The 13306-nt window shown below is 41.6% G+C and overlaps 1 protein-coding gene across 1 annotated transcript in view; it reads right to left on the reverse strand.

The window, feature by feature from the left end:
* Nucleotides 1-1245: 1245 nt before the first annotated feature.
* LOC124256314 overlaps nt 1246-13306 on the reverse strand; it is a 57475-nt gene continuing 45414 nt past the window's right edge. The window contains exons 5-11 of the mRNA XM_046690292.1: nt 9419-9594; nt 8782-8953; nt 7362-7544; nt 5859-5928; nt 5111-5191; nt 4064-4781; nt 1246-3558 (exon numbers count right to left, since the gene is read on the reverse strand). Coding sequence (XP_046546248.1) covers nt 4098-4781; nt 5111-5191; nt 5859-5928; nt 7362-7544; nt 8782-8953; nt 9419-9594 — 1366 coding nt within the window. The 3' untranslated portion in view covers nt 1246-3558; nt 4064-4097. The remainder of the gene's footprint in view (nt 3559-4063; nt 4782-5110; nt 5192-5858; nt 5929-7361; nt 7545-8781; nt 8954-9418; nt 9595-13306) is intronic.

Here is a 13306-nt window from a genome sequence, read left to right on the forward strand (position 1 = left end):
TTCTATAGCTCAAAGTTTATCCCCTACCCAAGTTAGTGTGAGATAACAATTATTACAATAACTTCCGTAATTTCAGGTTGGTTAACGTGCGCTTACAGTTGCATTATTGGGTACCAAGAGTGGCCACTTCTGATCACTGTTCTTCTATTGGAATACTATTGGCTCTTTACCAACGACTTGCATCACGAGTAATTCATTTCTCAGATACACAAAGTGTTACGCAGGGGCGGTTACAGCTTTTTTGAGAAAGTGTGTGTGTGTGTCTGTCTGTCTGTGTGTGTGTGTCTGTGTGTGTGTGTACGCACTATTGAGAAAAGGAGGGATGCACACTTCATTTTCACCCGAGTTTCAATGGTCATTTAATAAACTTTCAGGGCAAAGGGTTACGTCCCTTGTTGATTCCCCAAACCTGTCGAGGTGGTCGACAGATACACAAAGAGTTACATTCCTTGTTGATTCCTCAAACCTGTCGTGGTGGTCAACAGGTACACAAAGAGTTACGCCCCCTTGTTGCTTCCCAAACCTGTCGTGGTGGTCGACTGGTACACAAAGAGTTTCGTCCCTTGTTGCTTCCCCAAACCTGTCGTGATGGTGGACAGATACACAAAGAGTTACATCTCTTGTTTATTCCAAAAATTTGTCATGGTGGTCGACTGGTACACAAAGAGTTACGTCCCTTGTTGCTTCCCAAACCTGTCGTGGTGGTCGACAGATTCACAAAGAGTTACGCCCCTTGTTCCTTCCCCAAACCTGTCGTGGTGATCGACTGGTACAGAAGAGTTACGTCCCTTGTTATATGGTTGGTGTATCTGCTTTCACCCAGCCGCCAAAGGGTGCCCCAGTCTGTCGAAGGACCGAGCAGGAACCAGTCTGTAGTGGTGGATTCGTAACCCATAGAGTTTCGGTTGTTGGTCTGTCAGCACCATACCCGTACCCGCGCAAAGCATCCAAGTCCTGCACCACTTCGACGTCAGTCTGACCCGCCACCATATAACTGAAATACCGTACAAAGCGACGTTGTGCCAAACTCACTGATCAACTCTGATCAGGTCGAGGATAACCACAGACGCGTATAATACGTTGATGGGCGTACAGTACGTCAGTCGGCGTGTTATACAATGTCCGAGTTACAACAGATTCGCGGTGAACATGGTGTACATTATTTTTTTATGGCGAATGTAGATCATTGGATTCAATTTCAAACCTATTTAGCCAGTGCACAATGAACGACTAGCAAACCACTTATAAAGCATCTTAAAAAGTTTTATTAATAAAAAATACAGATATTGCATTCATTTTAATGTGATGGCGCACGCTGATTATATATCTTTAGCATGTACATGGCGGGCTATCCGAATATGTAAACGTGAATATATACTTGAATATGCAAGTCTAAAAAAACAAATAATAAAGGACCTGATATTTTCACAAGCTGTCAAAGTGAGTATTATGTCCAGCCTACACAAAAGTAATATTTCAAAAATATACAGGGAAAGCCTGAAACGCAAAGTGATTACAATTGGAAATTGTCAGAATGTTACAAATACACGTCATGAATATAGCGTAATTCGGAGGTCAAAGCCTATCACCCTTGTTACAAAACCCGAAATTCAACTAAGAAACATGAATTGAACACAAGTCCTATGAAAGTGCAGGGTTTTCGTTGAAATGTCTTGCCTAACCCGTGAAGATCCCAGTTAGACTTTATCTCCAACTCATGGCTTTGTCAGTTATTTCGCTATTTTTTGTCTAACTGACCTTTTTCATTTGGTTGGTATAGTGCAAGATAAGTTCGGGGTTAGACTTGATTCTCCAGAGCCCCTGCTTGTCATAAGAGGCGACTGACGGGATCAAGGGGTCAGGCTCTTTGACCTGGTTGAAGTATGTCTTGATTGTATAGATCGATGCTCATGATGTCAATCACTGTTTTTTCTGGTCCTGACTCGAATAGTTACAGACAATGTTTGCTTTACTGATCAGAGGAGATAAGGAACAGCCTTCGTGCGGATTTTCTTGAAACATGGCATCCATGCTGCCATATTGCCCGCCCAACCACAACGAGTGGTAAATATATATGACATGCTTATTTTCAAATGCTTACAGCTGTAAATGAAAAATAAACATAGAAGCGTTTGATATCGTGTTACAAATGGTCAACTGAGTATATGTTCATGTTAATTAAATATTTATGTTTTTAAAACAGCATGTGGGTATGTAACATGAATATCATCAGGTGTACACAATTTTAAACATAAAAAAATGGTCTTCAATTGACTATTTGTCAATTAGTATATAAATGATTTTCGTCTTTGTCAAACAGAATTGAAGTTGGGAATCGTTTTGTCTTTAATAAATACTATTTAGTGTTTATTTAGTGGTAACAGTGAAATCACTTATAATGATGAAGATGATGATCCTATGTACATCACGACCTAACTCTATGATCCATTCTTAGCGGTGTTCACAGTACACCACTTACCAGGAGTTCGATGCCGTTTCAATGTGTGCTGAACTGAAAACTTGATGTAATTTGTGTAAAGAAGCAGGCTAGCTATTCTCGAAACGTTCGTAGCCCTACAAACTTCTTAAGCCCATTCTTAACACATTGGCTACGATCAAACTTAAGAATTCTTAGGGCTACGAACGTTTCGAGAATAGCTAGCCAGATGATAGGCTGATTATGCTGAATATATTTCAGCGTTGTTATGACTACGAACTGTGCAGATTTGAAAATATCCTGAAAAGCTCCTAACAGATTAGTGTGTATGACGAGACTATTATAACCTCTGCAAACATAGTAACAATCTAATAATCTGGAATAGAATTATTGGCTGGTAGTATCACTGTAAATTCTCAAATTAGCATTTCCTTATTCACCAAAGCCGACAGATACAAAATATCATGCATTAATGCATCTATTTATGTAAAATCAATAGACTGAAAAATAGCTGACACAGTTAAAATCTATTTAACTGCAAGCAGTAAAGACAAATATCCTGTGCTGTAGTTGAAGACATGATATGGAGTGATAGAAGTATACCTTTAAGAAGGTTTGTCTTTATAAGACTTATGCACTTGATGATGGTGAGTAATATGACTTCAGAGTAAAATGTAAAACAAAAAGGGTAAGTTGCGGTAACCATATAAACTGTCGAAAAAAACATCTCGTTTAACGAAAGGCGAACATACTTATTGTTATGTAATGAGCCACGGTATGGTTAACGTTGATGGAGTCTTGCAGTTTGGAGTGTGCTGGGTGACGTCCAATTGAAGGTGTTATAGATACCGAGGGTGTCCAAGTTGGGGTGGTTTGTCAGGGTGTCCAGGGTGTCGTGAGTGGTCGTGTTGTGCTTGCTGATGGTGTCTGGGCTGTGAGTGTTGTTGTTATGGTGACCTGGGGTGACGAGGTTGTTTTGATTGCGTAGGGTGTTCGTTGTTCTGGGTGATGTTAGTTCCTCAAGTACTGAAATCGTTACTGCATAACTTGTGTATGGCTGCCACAGTGCAGACTCCGACAACAGACTTCGTGTCCTATCAGTTATGGTTAAAATGACGTCTCTGAAAAGAGAACTGTTTGCATTTGAACGAATAAAAGAGAAGACATTATTGCATCTATGAAAGAGTAACGCCAGTTTGTATAACTGGATAACTTGAATTTGCCTTGAACCATGTTTTACTCAATAAGGTATCAATATCTTTATTGCATGGATAGAAGCCCATGATGTCAACCACTGGGTTGTCTGGTCCAGAATCGACCATTTACAGTCCGCTGTCATACTGCTAGAATACTGCTAATACCGCTTTAACCATCAAACAGACAAACAAACAACAGCCTTGCCACTCCCCTAGACTAACGCTTAGTCACTGAATATACATAATTTAGATGGTAATACATAAACCCATTTAAATTGAAAAGGAGCCCCAGGGAGACCAGAGATTCAGAACCTGAGGAAATCTAGACTTGCTTCATTTAGAGCTTTAGCATTGCAGAGAGGGCTAGGCAGTAGGGAAAATGTGGTTCAGGGACCGTGAGGCAGACTACCACTCCCCAACATAGTCCTACCTCAATGCCATCCCGTCCCTGGCGAGACCAGTTCTCACTCCGGCGGTCCGAGTGCTCCCATTGTCCACGTCTGTCCCTGGTTTCCCTCAATCTGCCCTTGGCACCTTATCTCCTGTCCACGTCGCTGCAAATCTCGGGCAAATGCGCTGTCGTTGACTCTCCCTTGACTCTCGCTTCTGTAGAGTTGTCCCCGATCCCACGGTTCGTTGTCCTGGCGCGGTCGTCGTCTGTTGTGTTCCATGCCGCTGCCGTTATCGACGCCGTAGTCTGGCTCAGGGACAGGGATGAAACTGTTTGGGTGCCGAAATTCCCCGAACGTCTTAGGCCGAGGTTTGGGAGAAAGAACAGGCGTTTGTTGTACACGGTCGGCTTCTCGCAAGCTCCGTCTGTCATTTCTAAAGCTCTCGTGTCTCCCGTGGTTTCGGTCCGACATTAGCTGCTCCCGATATAGCCGTTCCAGATGTCTGTCCTTCGGAACATAGCCATCTTGCCCCATTTGGTCATGTGACCGGAAGCTATATTGTTCCCGAAGATCAAGTTTCGAGTTTTGGATTTGCATGTGGGGAGTATTTTGGATGACAGAAATGGTTTTACGGCGGCGCTCATTGACATTAGCATAAAACCCTGAGACAGCTCTTGACAAACGGTTAGAGTCAAAGGACTTTTCAGCACCGGTCCTGTAGTGGTCTTCTCGCATTGAAGGTTGATACATGGAGAACTAGAAATCGAAACAACGTTGAAAATATTTTAGACCAAAATAATATACTTTTTTTTAAATGTAAAAAATTATAAATTTTATGAAATATTTCATGATAATGTTCTGGTTAAATAAACTAGGTGACTAGGAAAGGTACAGCTTGTTGATCTAACTGGATCTAGAGTCGGAAGGCACTTTGATTTGTCACGGGCATTTGGCGTCGTGGTTTCCACAAGATCCAATTATTGAGAGATACCATGCAGCTAACAGGAATTCCATTGTGTACAGCCCCACGGGCTTCAAAACATGTCATCCATGCCAACAAAACTAATCACAATGTGTCGACTTACAGGCTCCTCGTCCAGGCTAGGTTTTATACGTTCAGTTGGGAGTTGGTCCATCTCAATGGCCTCATACGACTGTCTCTGAAGCTTAAGCAGACAATTCAACAGCATGAATTTATACGATTGATTAAATCTCTTAATCTGGCGCAGACAAGCCCGATAATATGAGCACCCTCCAACGATATACAGCAAGTTACCAAAGCAGACTCCCTGGCCACTTGTCACCATGTACGGCAAGCACAGCTGGCTAAATAAGAGAATACAGTGCCCTGTTTAAATGGGCGGACCATGTGCCATGTTTTGAGGTGATTGATAGCTTAAATGAACTATCATACACTGTTCTTTGTTGCAAAGTATAAATAATCCTCAATCTGCACGTGGTACTGACAGCAGCCTCCAGTGATTTGACCCCAAGGTCAAGGCTGTTTTGTGTATTCCGGCTCGACACTTCCGGTGATCATTGTTTACTGTAGTTACTGCAAAATTGGCCGAAATTTTAGGCTTAAGTGAAAACTGGCAGGTGTTTCTGCATGCATCTTAATAGATGTCGACCGATATTAACTATGGTAGACTGGTATGTCTCTGTAGATAGCAAAGAAGGAAAATTACTGCGGTCTGAGGCACGGTTACAGAGAACCCATTTTAATCAGGAAATAACACGAGGCGTACAGTCTCTACTTTCAAGTTTTTGGCTACACCGGAATGAGTTCTCTTGTTTACGGAAATAGAAAGAATAATCAAGTTCTGTGTTTACATGATATCCCTTGGAGTCGTCCTGTATGGAGGTCCACTGTTGTTGGATACCTTCGACATTACCACCGTCACTTTGAAAACAGAAAGATTGAGAAAAATGTCAGCCATATGTAGTGATCATGTCATTGCAAGAGGATATATGAAACAGCGAGCGCACCCTAAGCTGAGTCAACAATAATTTAAACAGGTTTCACCTCGACCTTCAAAGCTAAGGGCTCGGGGGACCCTAATATTGAAGTGCAAAGGTCTTTAAAGATATGTTAGGGTCCTGTAAAGTAAGGAGATGATGTTGAGTACTGTGCAGTTGGATGAGATAATTATCTTAATTACTGGGCTTTAATATTTCTTGTCAGGACTTTGATACAAAGATTATTATTGTCAGTCCCAGTGGATGCACTAATGCCGAAGATGATGATGATGATGATGATGATGATGATGATGATGATGAATTGGAGATTTTAACTGCGCTTTCCGACATGATGCTTCACGTGACAAACGACGCTAGCCCAGATTGTAACCACGTGATCAAAATCTAATCGCCAACATAATAGATATTAATATTGTAACAGCACATAATATAATTGCAGTTTTCCCCTTAAAATAGTGATGATATTCCTAAGCCTACAATGCCTCGTTTACACATTAAAAGTAATGAGAACATCATGTTCGTTAACTATTAACCGTAATATTTCGTTATCATTTCCAGGGTCGGGGATTATAAAATAAGATTTTATTTTTCAAGGTCATTACCATTCATCCTACTGTTTTAAAAGAACGAGGTGTTATCAAACTCTCAATATGCTTATATCTCGTGACAAATTGGCCACAACAAAGTTCCAGAGATATTATTTCTTTCAAAATTGTATTTCAACAGTTATGTAGGCATGCTCTCTTGCCTCTGCTGGACTGACTGACTGAGTTTGGTTTTACGCCGCTTTTAGCAATATTCCAGCAACATCACGGCAGGGGAAACCAGAAATGGGCTTCACACATTGTACCCATGTGGGGGATTCGAACTCGGGTCTTCGGCGTTACGAGCCAACGCTTTAACCACTAGGCTACCCCACCGCCCGCCTCTGCTGGAATCTTCAGTACATGTTCACAGATATCGTTCAGAAAATGATGAGGTTGCCTTACAAAATATTTTTACAGATGGTTCATCAGTTTGCTTTCAAACTTTGTTGTATAGAAGGAAAGTTTGAATGAACACAATAGTCAAACGATTTCTGACATGTTTACTTAGTAATTACTTTTTAAATACTGCAGATCACGTGGGCAAGAAAGGTTATCTCAAATCCTTTTCCATAAACAAATTAATCAGTTGAAGTAGGAACGATTTACGTGTGTAGAAATCATTCAAAATTATAAGATCAAGTGCACTTATTTGTGTTCATTAATGACCTCGATATTTTGTCATTTTCTCCATATTAAAATTGGGCAGTGAGTTAACACTGCAATGATTACTATGTGTTGTGATGCTGATCATTACGATTCAGTACTATACCGTTTTTCTTGAGCTTTCCTCTTCCTGACGCATGTGCAGATGAGAGCTATGACTAGTATGAGAACGAGGCCACCTCCCGCACCTCCAGCTATGGCGGCGATATATTCAGACTTCAGTAGCAACTGCTCCCCTGTAATCTCACACTTGTCCCCACTGTAAACATACTTTGGGTGCGTTTTGCATCTGAAATGAAGGTAGCGATACTTCATGGTTTAAGGGATAATACATCTTTAGAACATATTTATAAACCATTGCAGATGTTCAAATTTCTTGCAAATCCAATCGCACGACCGTCTCTCGTGTATCCGATTGGGAGTTTAAAACAAAAGCAAAACAAGAACAAAACAACGACAACAACCATACAAAACCCAGTCTGATAACATTATCAGAGTTACCAGTGTTACTCCATGATTATCCAGTCTTGTCTCCCCATTCGGTCTTTCACACTTACACTGACCCCACTCGAAACTGTATCTACGTTTAGAATGCTGTTCGAAAGTCGCCGCTAAATATAGTCGTCCTATGAGATTACTCTTATGAGCGAGACAAATCAGGTGGTCAGGCTCACTGACCTGGTTGACACATGTCGTCGTATCCCAACTGCCAAGATCGATGCTCAATATGTTGATCACCGGACTGTCTGGGCCAGACTGGATTATTTACAGACCACCGCCATATAGCTGGACTATTGCTTAGAGCGGCGTTAAACAATAAACAAACAAATAAATACCCAAGATGAAGCTTGGGTCAATAAAATTCATGATTAAACAATATAATAAAAACGTATAGCTTATTATCCGTATAATCAAGCATCGAGTATATTTGTGAAGGAACGCCCTGCTGCAACAGGTTCACAATGCGCACTCGCTCACTGTTTCTAGTATCAGGCCAAAATGACGTGGTTTGTGGATTCAGGGGTAAAATTGGTCATCATTGTGCCCAGTGCCTCGAAAGACAGAACCTATTAAACGAGCATAGCTGGACGAAAACAACATTAACCCGCTTATTGCACACACAACATGGACCCGAAGTGATTTGGCCAATCAGTCATTGACTCTTTCTCTACATATTCACTCTTTCCCTACATCAGGCAAACTGCAATGGAGCCAGGGTAATCGATCAACGCTGCACTTTGGGAAGGAAAGTTTAGTTTTAAGCCACTTTTAGCAATATTCCAGCAATATCACGACGGGGGACACTAGAAATGGGCTTCACACGTTGCACCCATGTGGGGAATCAACCCGGATCTTCGGCCTGACGAACAAACGCTTTAACCACTAGGTTACCCACCGCCCCCACATATATGTTTAAATAGAAACTTTGTACTCTGTAATATAAGTATGAATTCGGCGGAAAAGGCGACTATGAAGTAAATCCGGTCTGTCAAATATTCTGTAATAATTTCTACTGAACACCTCACCTGCATGTAGGCTGACCATCAGCCTGGAGGTGACACACACCGTGATCGCCACAGACGTTACCATTACAATTACTGGTACATATGACCTTTTGGTTGGCCTTTTCGTCAGAACAGCTGTAGCCGAAATCACAGATACCTTCCGCATTGCAGCGAGACGACATTAACTTCTTTGCTGAAATCAAAGGATTGAGAATCGTAGGAACACATTTTAATATATTGGTCAAAGGGTTCGAGTCTCGAATTCGCTCAGATTATACCGTGCTCAGTGTGACCACCATGATTTAACCTAAAAAAGTCCAGGTTTGTCGTTAGAGGCGACTAACGGGATCAGTGGTCAGGGTCACTGACTTAGTTGAACATGTCATCATATACCTATTGTGTAGATCGATGCTGATGATGTTGATCACTGGATTGTCAGGTCCATTTACAGACAGCCGCCATGTAGCTGGAATATTGCTGAGTCGGCGTTAAACAACTTAACTAAATTTGTCATTTATCGCTCAAGATTATCTTCAACGATTGTTTTGACTGTAGTATTTTGACTACATGCGTTTCGCATACAAACGATCTAAACGTGCTGTGCACCAAATATACTGCTACGACCATAAGTTCATTCTTGTTCATAGGCTGTACTTACAAGTACGGAGATCCTCGATGAATTTCCGATTTAAATAACCACTATTTATTTGAATGCCGTTCACGTCAACCTGCTGCAGCCTTTGTTTCACGGGGCCACCGATTTTGGCGATCACTTCTGTAGAATTGGCAGTGGCATTGATCACCGCGGTGTAGTCACAGATGATGGATCCACTCCTGTTAAAAAATCAAATATATACTGAACCGCAAAAGAAACGATATTTTCAAAACCAAATGCAAAATTTTGTTCTTATAAGGTGGTGTTTTGTTAACATGTTTTTCATTCCAAATTGACAGTTATTACCAACATTAGTATGTTTTTGTGATGAAAAAGCATATCGACCAAAAGTACCTTAAAGGTCACATGCAACCAAAAAATCAAACATAATTAAAACACAATTATCACTTCTTCATGGCATATAATATGCATTGCTGATTATGAAAAAACAAATAAACAAAATTATAAGCGTATAATCGCAAATCAAAAGTGCAATATTTTGTACTTTGGTTTACCTCCCTCGAAACGAAGCAGCCGGGATACCGAACCCAGTCAGAGCGGGTGGATGTGCACTCAAGTGTAACGGCTGGTTCATTAGCAGATGCCGCCTGCACGGCTCTTTGTTTGTGTATATATAGAGATATTGGGTTTTGTAAATACATGCTAATTTTTTGTGTATAACATTTTGCAATCAACAGACATCATAACATGTGTTCAAGTATCACACCTGCCTGTCTGTGTAATTACATAATGTGACAGAGACCGAACTCGGGCCATAAATCAATGCATTTTGTTTATGGTGTATAGCCTGATTGGTGTTAAGTTCAAATTGCATGTGGTCAGGGATAGCAGTTGTGTATTGAATATTGTCATTAGCAGACAGGCAGGCAGACACACAGGTGGCAATAAAACAAGACATTGAGTTTTGTCTGTGACAACGACATATCTATATCACAGTTAGAAATTCTGTCAACGCTAAATAATGACATTGCTTTTAAGTATCGAACTGAGAAAGTGTCTCGGTAAGAAGAAGGTGTGGTGAAATAGACAAATGAGATTATATAAACAGTTTAATTTACTGTCATAACATATAAAAAGCTCGCGCCTGTGAGATATCAACAAAACATTAGAAAAATGTCTCACACCAAAGCCTTCACCGAGTATTCACCCGACAACCCGCTTCCAAGCTGCGCGAACCTACTTACTTGCGCATGTGCTATGAGCGCAGCCCAGCTGTTGAAACCCGTTTTCCCCAGAAAAGTCTGGGGAAAATTAGTGAAACGTTTGAACTCCGATTTCGCGCGTTTTTTTCATCGCGTTATTTTTAAACTTTATAAGTTGAATTTGCATTTTTGACGATTTGTTTCGGTATGTCCATACCGAAAGGTATCAGAATCTGCAAAGTTGTGTTTTACGTTGCATGTGACCTTTAAAGGACAGACGTGGTAAAAGGTTCCGTATGACATTCGTGAAAATGAAAATGCATGTGCAAATCGTGACAACCCTACCGAACCAAGCCTTGGGACGATTGCAAGCTTGCAAGGCTGCACGGAGGGTAGCCAATCATTTTAATGTTTATGTTAGGACAATCTACCGACTGCAGGAACGGTATCAGGCCACTAACAGCAACCAAGACCATCCACGCAGTGCATGACCTGCAGTAACATCACAACGTCAAGACCGACTGATTGTGCGCAATCATCTGCAGGGTCGCTTCACCAGAGTCACGGAAACAGCTCGCCAGACCACTGGGACTCACAAGAGACCCTTTAGTGCCTATACCTTGCGTCGACGTTTGCGCGAAAGAAACCTCTGCTGTCACAGACCATGTCGTGGTCCTGTCCTCACAGCTCGTTACCGCCCAAACTGACTGCAATGGGCAACTCAGCATCGAAATTGACGTTATCGAGAGTGAAGAACTGTGCTTTTTTCTGATGAAAGCCGATATTGTGTTTCGAGAACCGATGGCAGAGTGAGAGTATGGCGAAGGCATGCGGAACGGTTTTCCAATGAGTGTATTGGTGAAAGAGACTCGTGGGGTGGTCCAAACATCATGGTGTGGGGTGCAATCGATTTGAACAAAAGAGCTGGCCTCGTGCTGTTCCAGCATCACGGTCCAGGACGAAGAAATGGCGTGACAGCTGCTCGCTATACTGACCAAGTCATGAGACCCCACGTTGTACCACATTTTGAACGTCGCAGAAATCACATCTTTTTGCAAGACAACACTCGTTCCCACACTGCCAGGGCAACACTGGACTTCCTAAGACAACACGACATCCAATCCCTTCAATAGCCTGCACTCAGTCCGGATTTAAGTCCAATAGAACACCTTTGAGACGAGATTAAAAGAATACTGAATGACCTTCAACCAAGGCCGACAACTTCGGCTGGACTCGATCAGGCATTAAGCAGAGTACGGATCCAAGTGCCTATGGCCTTCAAAAACCGGCTAATTCATTCCATGTACAGACCACGCAACGCCGTCATTGATGCCCATGGAGGCCAACACGATACTGACTTTGAAGTATCATAGTGGGACCATTTTTGGTGAATTTGTTTGTGTGAACTCTACATGTGATTCCCGAACATGTGTTAACCATAATTGTCAAGATTCAACGCAATCCTCCGTTTTGATTGTTAATTAGGGAGAATTAAAGTGCGGTTTAAGAAACCTATATCGTTTCGCGTTTCTTTTGCGGTTCATATAGATCATTATTTTCATAGCTTGAATTTTCAGAGCGTTCTGTAAGCGTTCCTCAACGTATATTTGTATATGTCATAATATATCGAATAACCGAAATACTGTTCAAAGCGGTGTTCAGTTGGAACTCCCTTTAGGGATGGTGTCTGTTGCGCAGTGGAAATAAACAATGGTGCAGAGCTATGCAATGTAACTGAAAACCTAATCAACAATATTTTGAACTTACCTTTGGACTAAACAAGGAACTAAACGTGACAACTATTATAAGTGAGAAAACAATGGATGATTTACAAGCAACTAAACGTGATTCTCTCAAAGATGAAAATGAACCTCTAAATACCACTAATTGTCTAACGTGTAACACTGCAATATTCTAACAAGAAATTCAACAATCTAACAATCTAAACGCCACGCGAGCAAATGAACCTATACGACGAACAATGCCTAAAATGAAACGAACAGCACGAACAAAATAAGCTCGAATGGGAGAAAGGAGCGAATGGGCCGGTGTATCGTTGACCACCGTCTTGTATGTGTAAACCTACTTCGGATTTCACGTGCACTCATTTCCGGGTGTATTCAGGCGATACGACCAGTTTGCACTGGGTGTGATTGAGCGAGCAGTTTTAAATGATAAGACCAAAATGCCTTCAGAACACCCCCCTCCATGATAGTTTTAATGATAGACATGGGTCTGACTAAATGGGAGAAATAAGGAAAACTATCTATACTGAACAGCAAAAGAAACGCAAGTTTCGAAGAAATGAAATCTCATGATGGTAAGTGTTCATGTTATGGAACGTTCATGGTAAAGTGACGTAATGATCCAAGATGAGATGATGTCATGCAATTTGACGTCCATACGAACAAACACACCAACAGTGCAGCAAAACCATAATTTTAGCACGTGCATCCACGGTTCTGGATGAAAAGCATGCATTTCACTCTGAGGTATCCTTTATAAAGGTTTGTGTCAAAGAACAGTTCAGTATTGACACTAGGAGATGTACACGCCACACAAACGATGCCTAAAATAACGACTGAGCAGAGAGGAATGACCATTGGAAAGTTGCACGGAGGTAGCTCTGCAACCGCTGTAGCTAGACAATTGGGCTGTCATCTTACCACCATTACACGACTTGCTCAACGTCATCAGCAAACCGGGGTTGCTGCTGATCGTCCCCCTA

Source organism: Haliotis rubra, unplaced genomic scaffold (genome assembly GCF_003918875.1).
Source record: "Haliotis rubra isolate DU_JTF1 unplaced genomic scaffold, ASM391887v1 Scf624, whole genome shotgun sequence".
Taxonomy (NCBI): Eukaryota; Metazoa; Mollusca; class Gastropoda; order Lepetellida; family Haliotidae; genus Haliotis; species Haliotis rubra.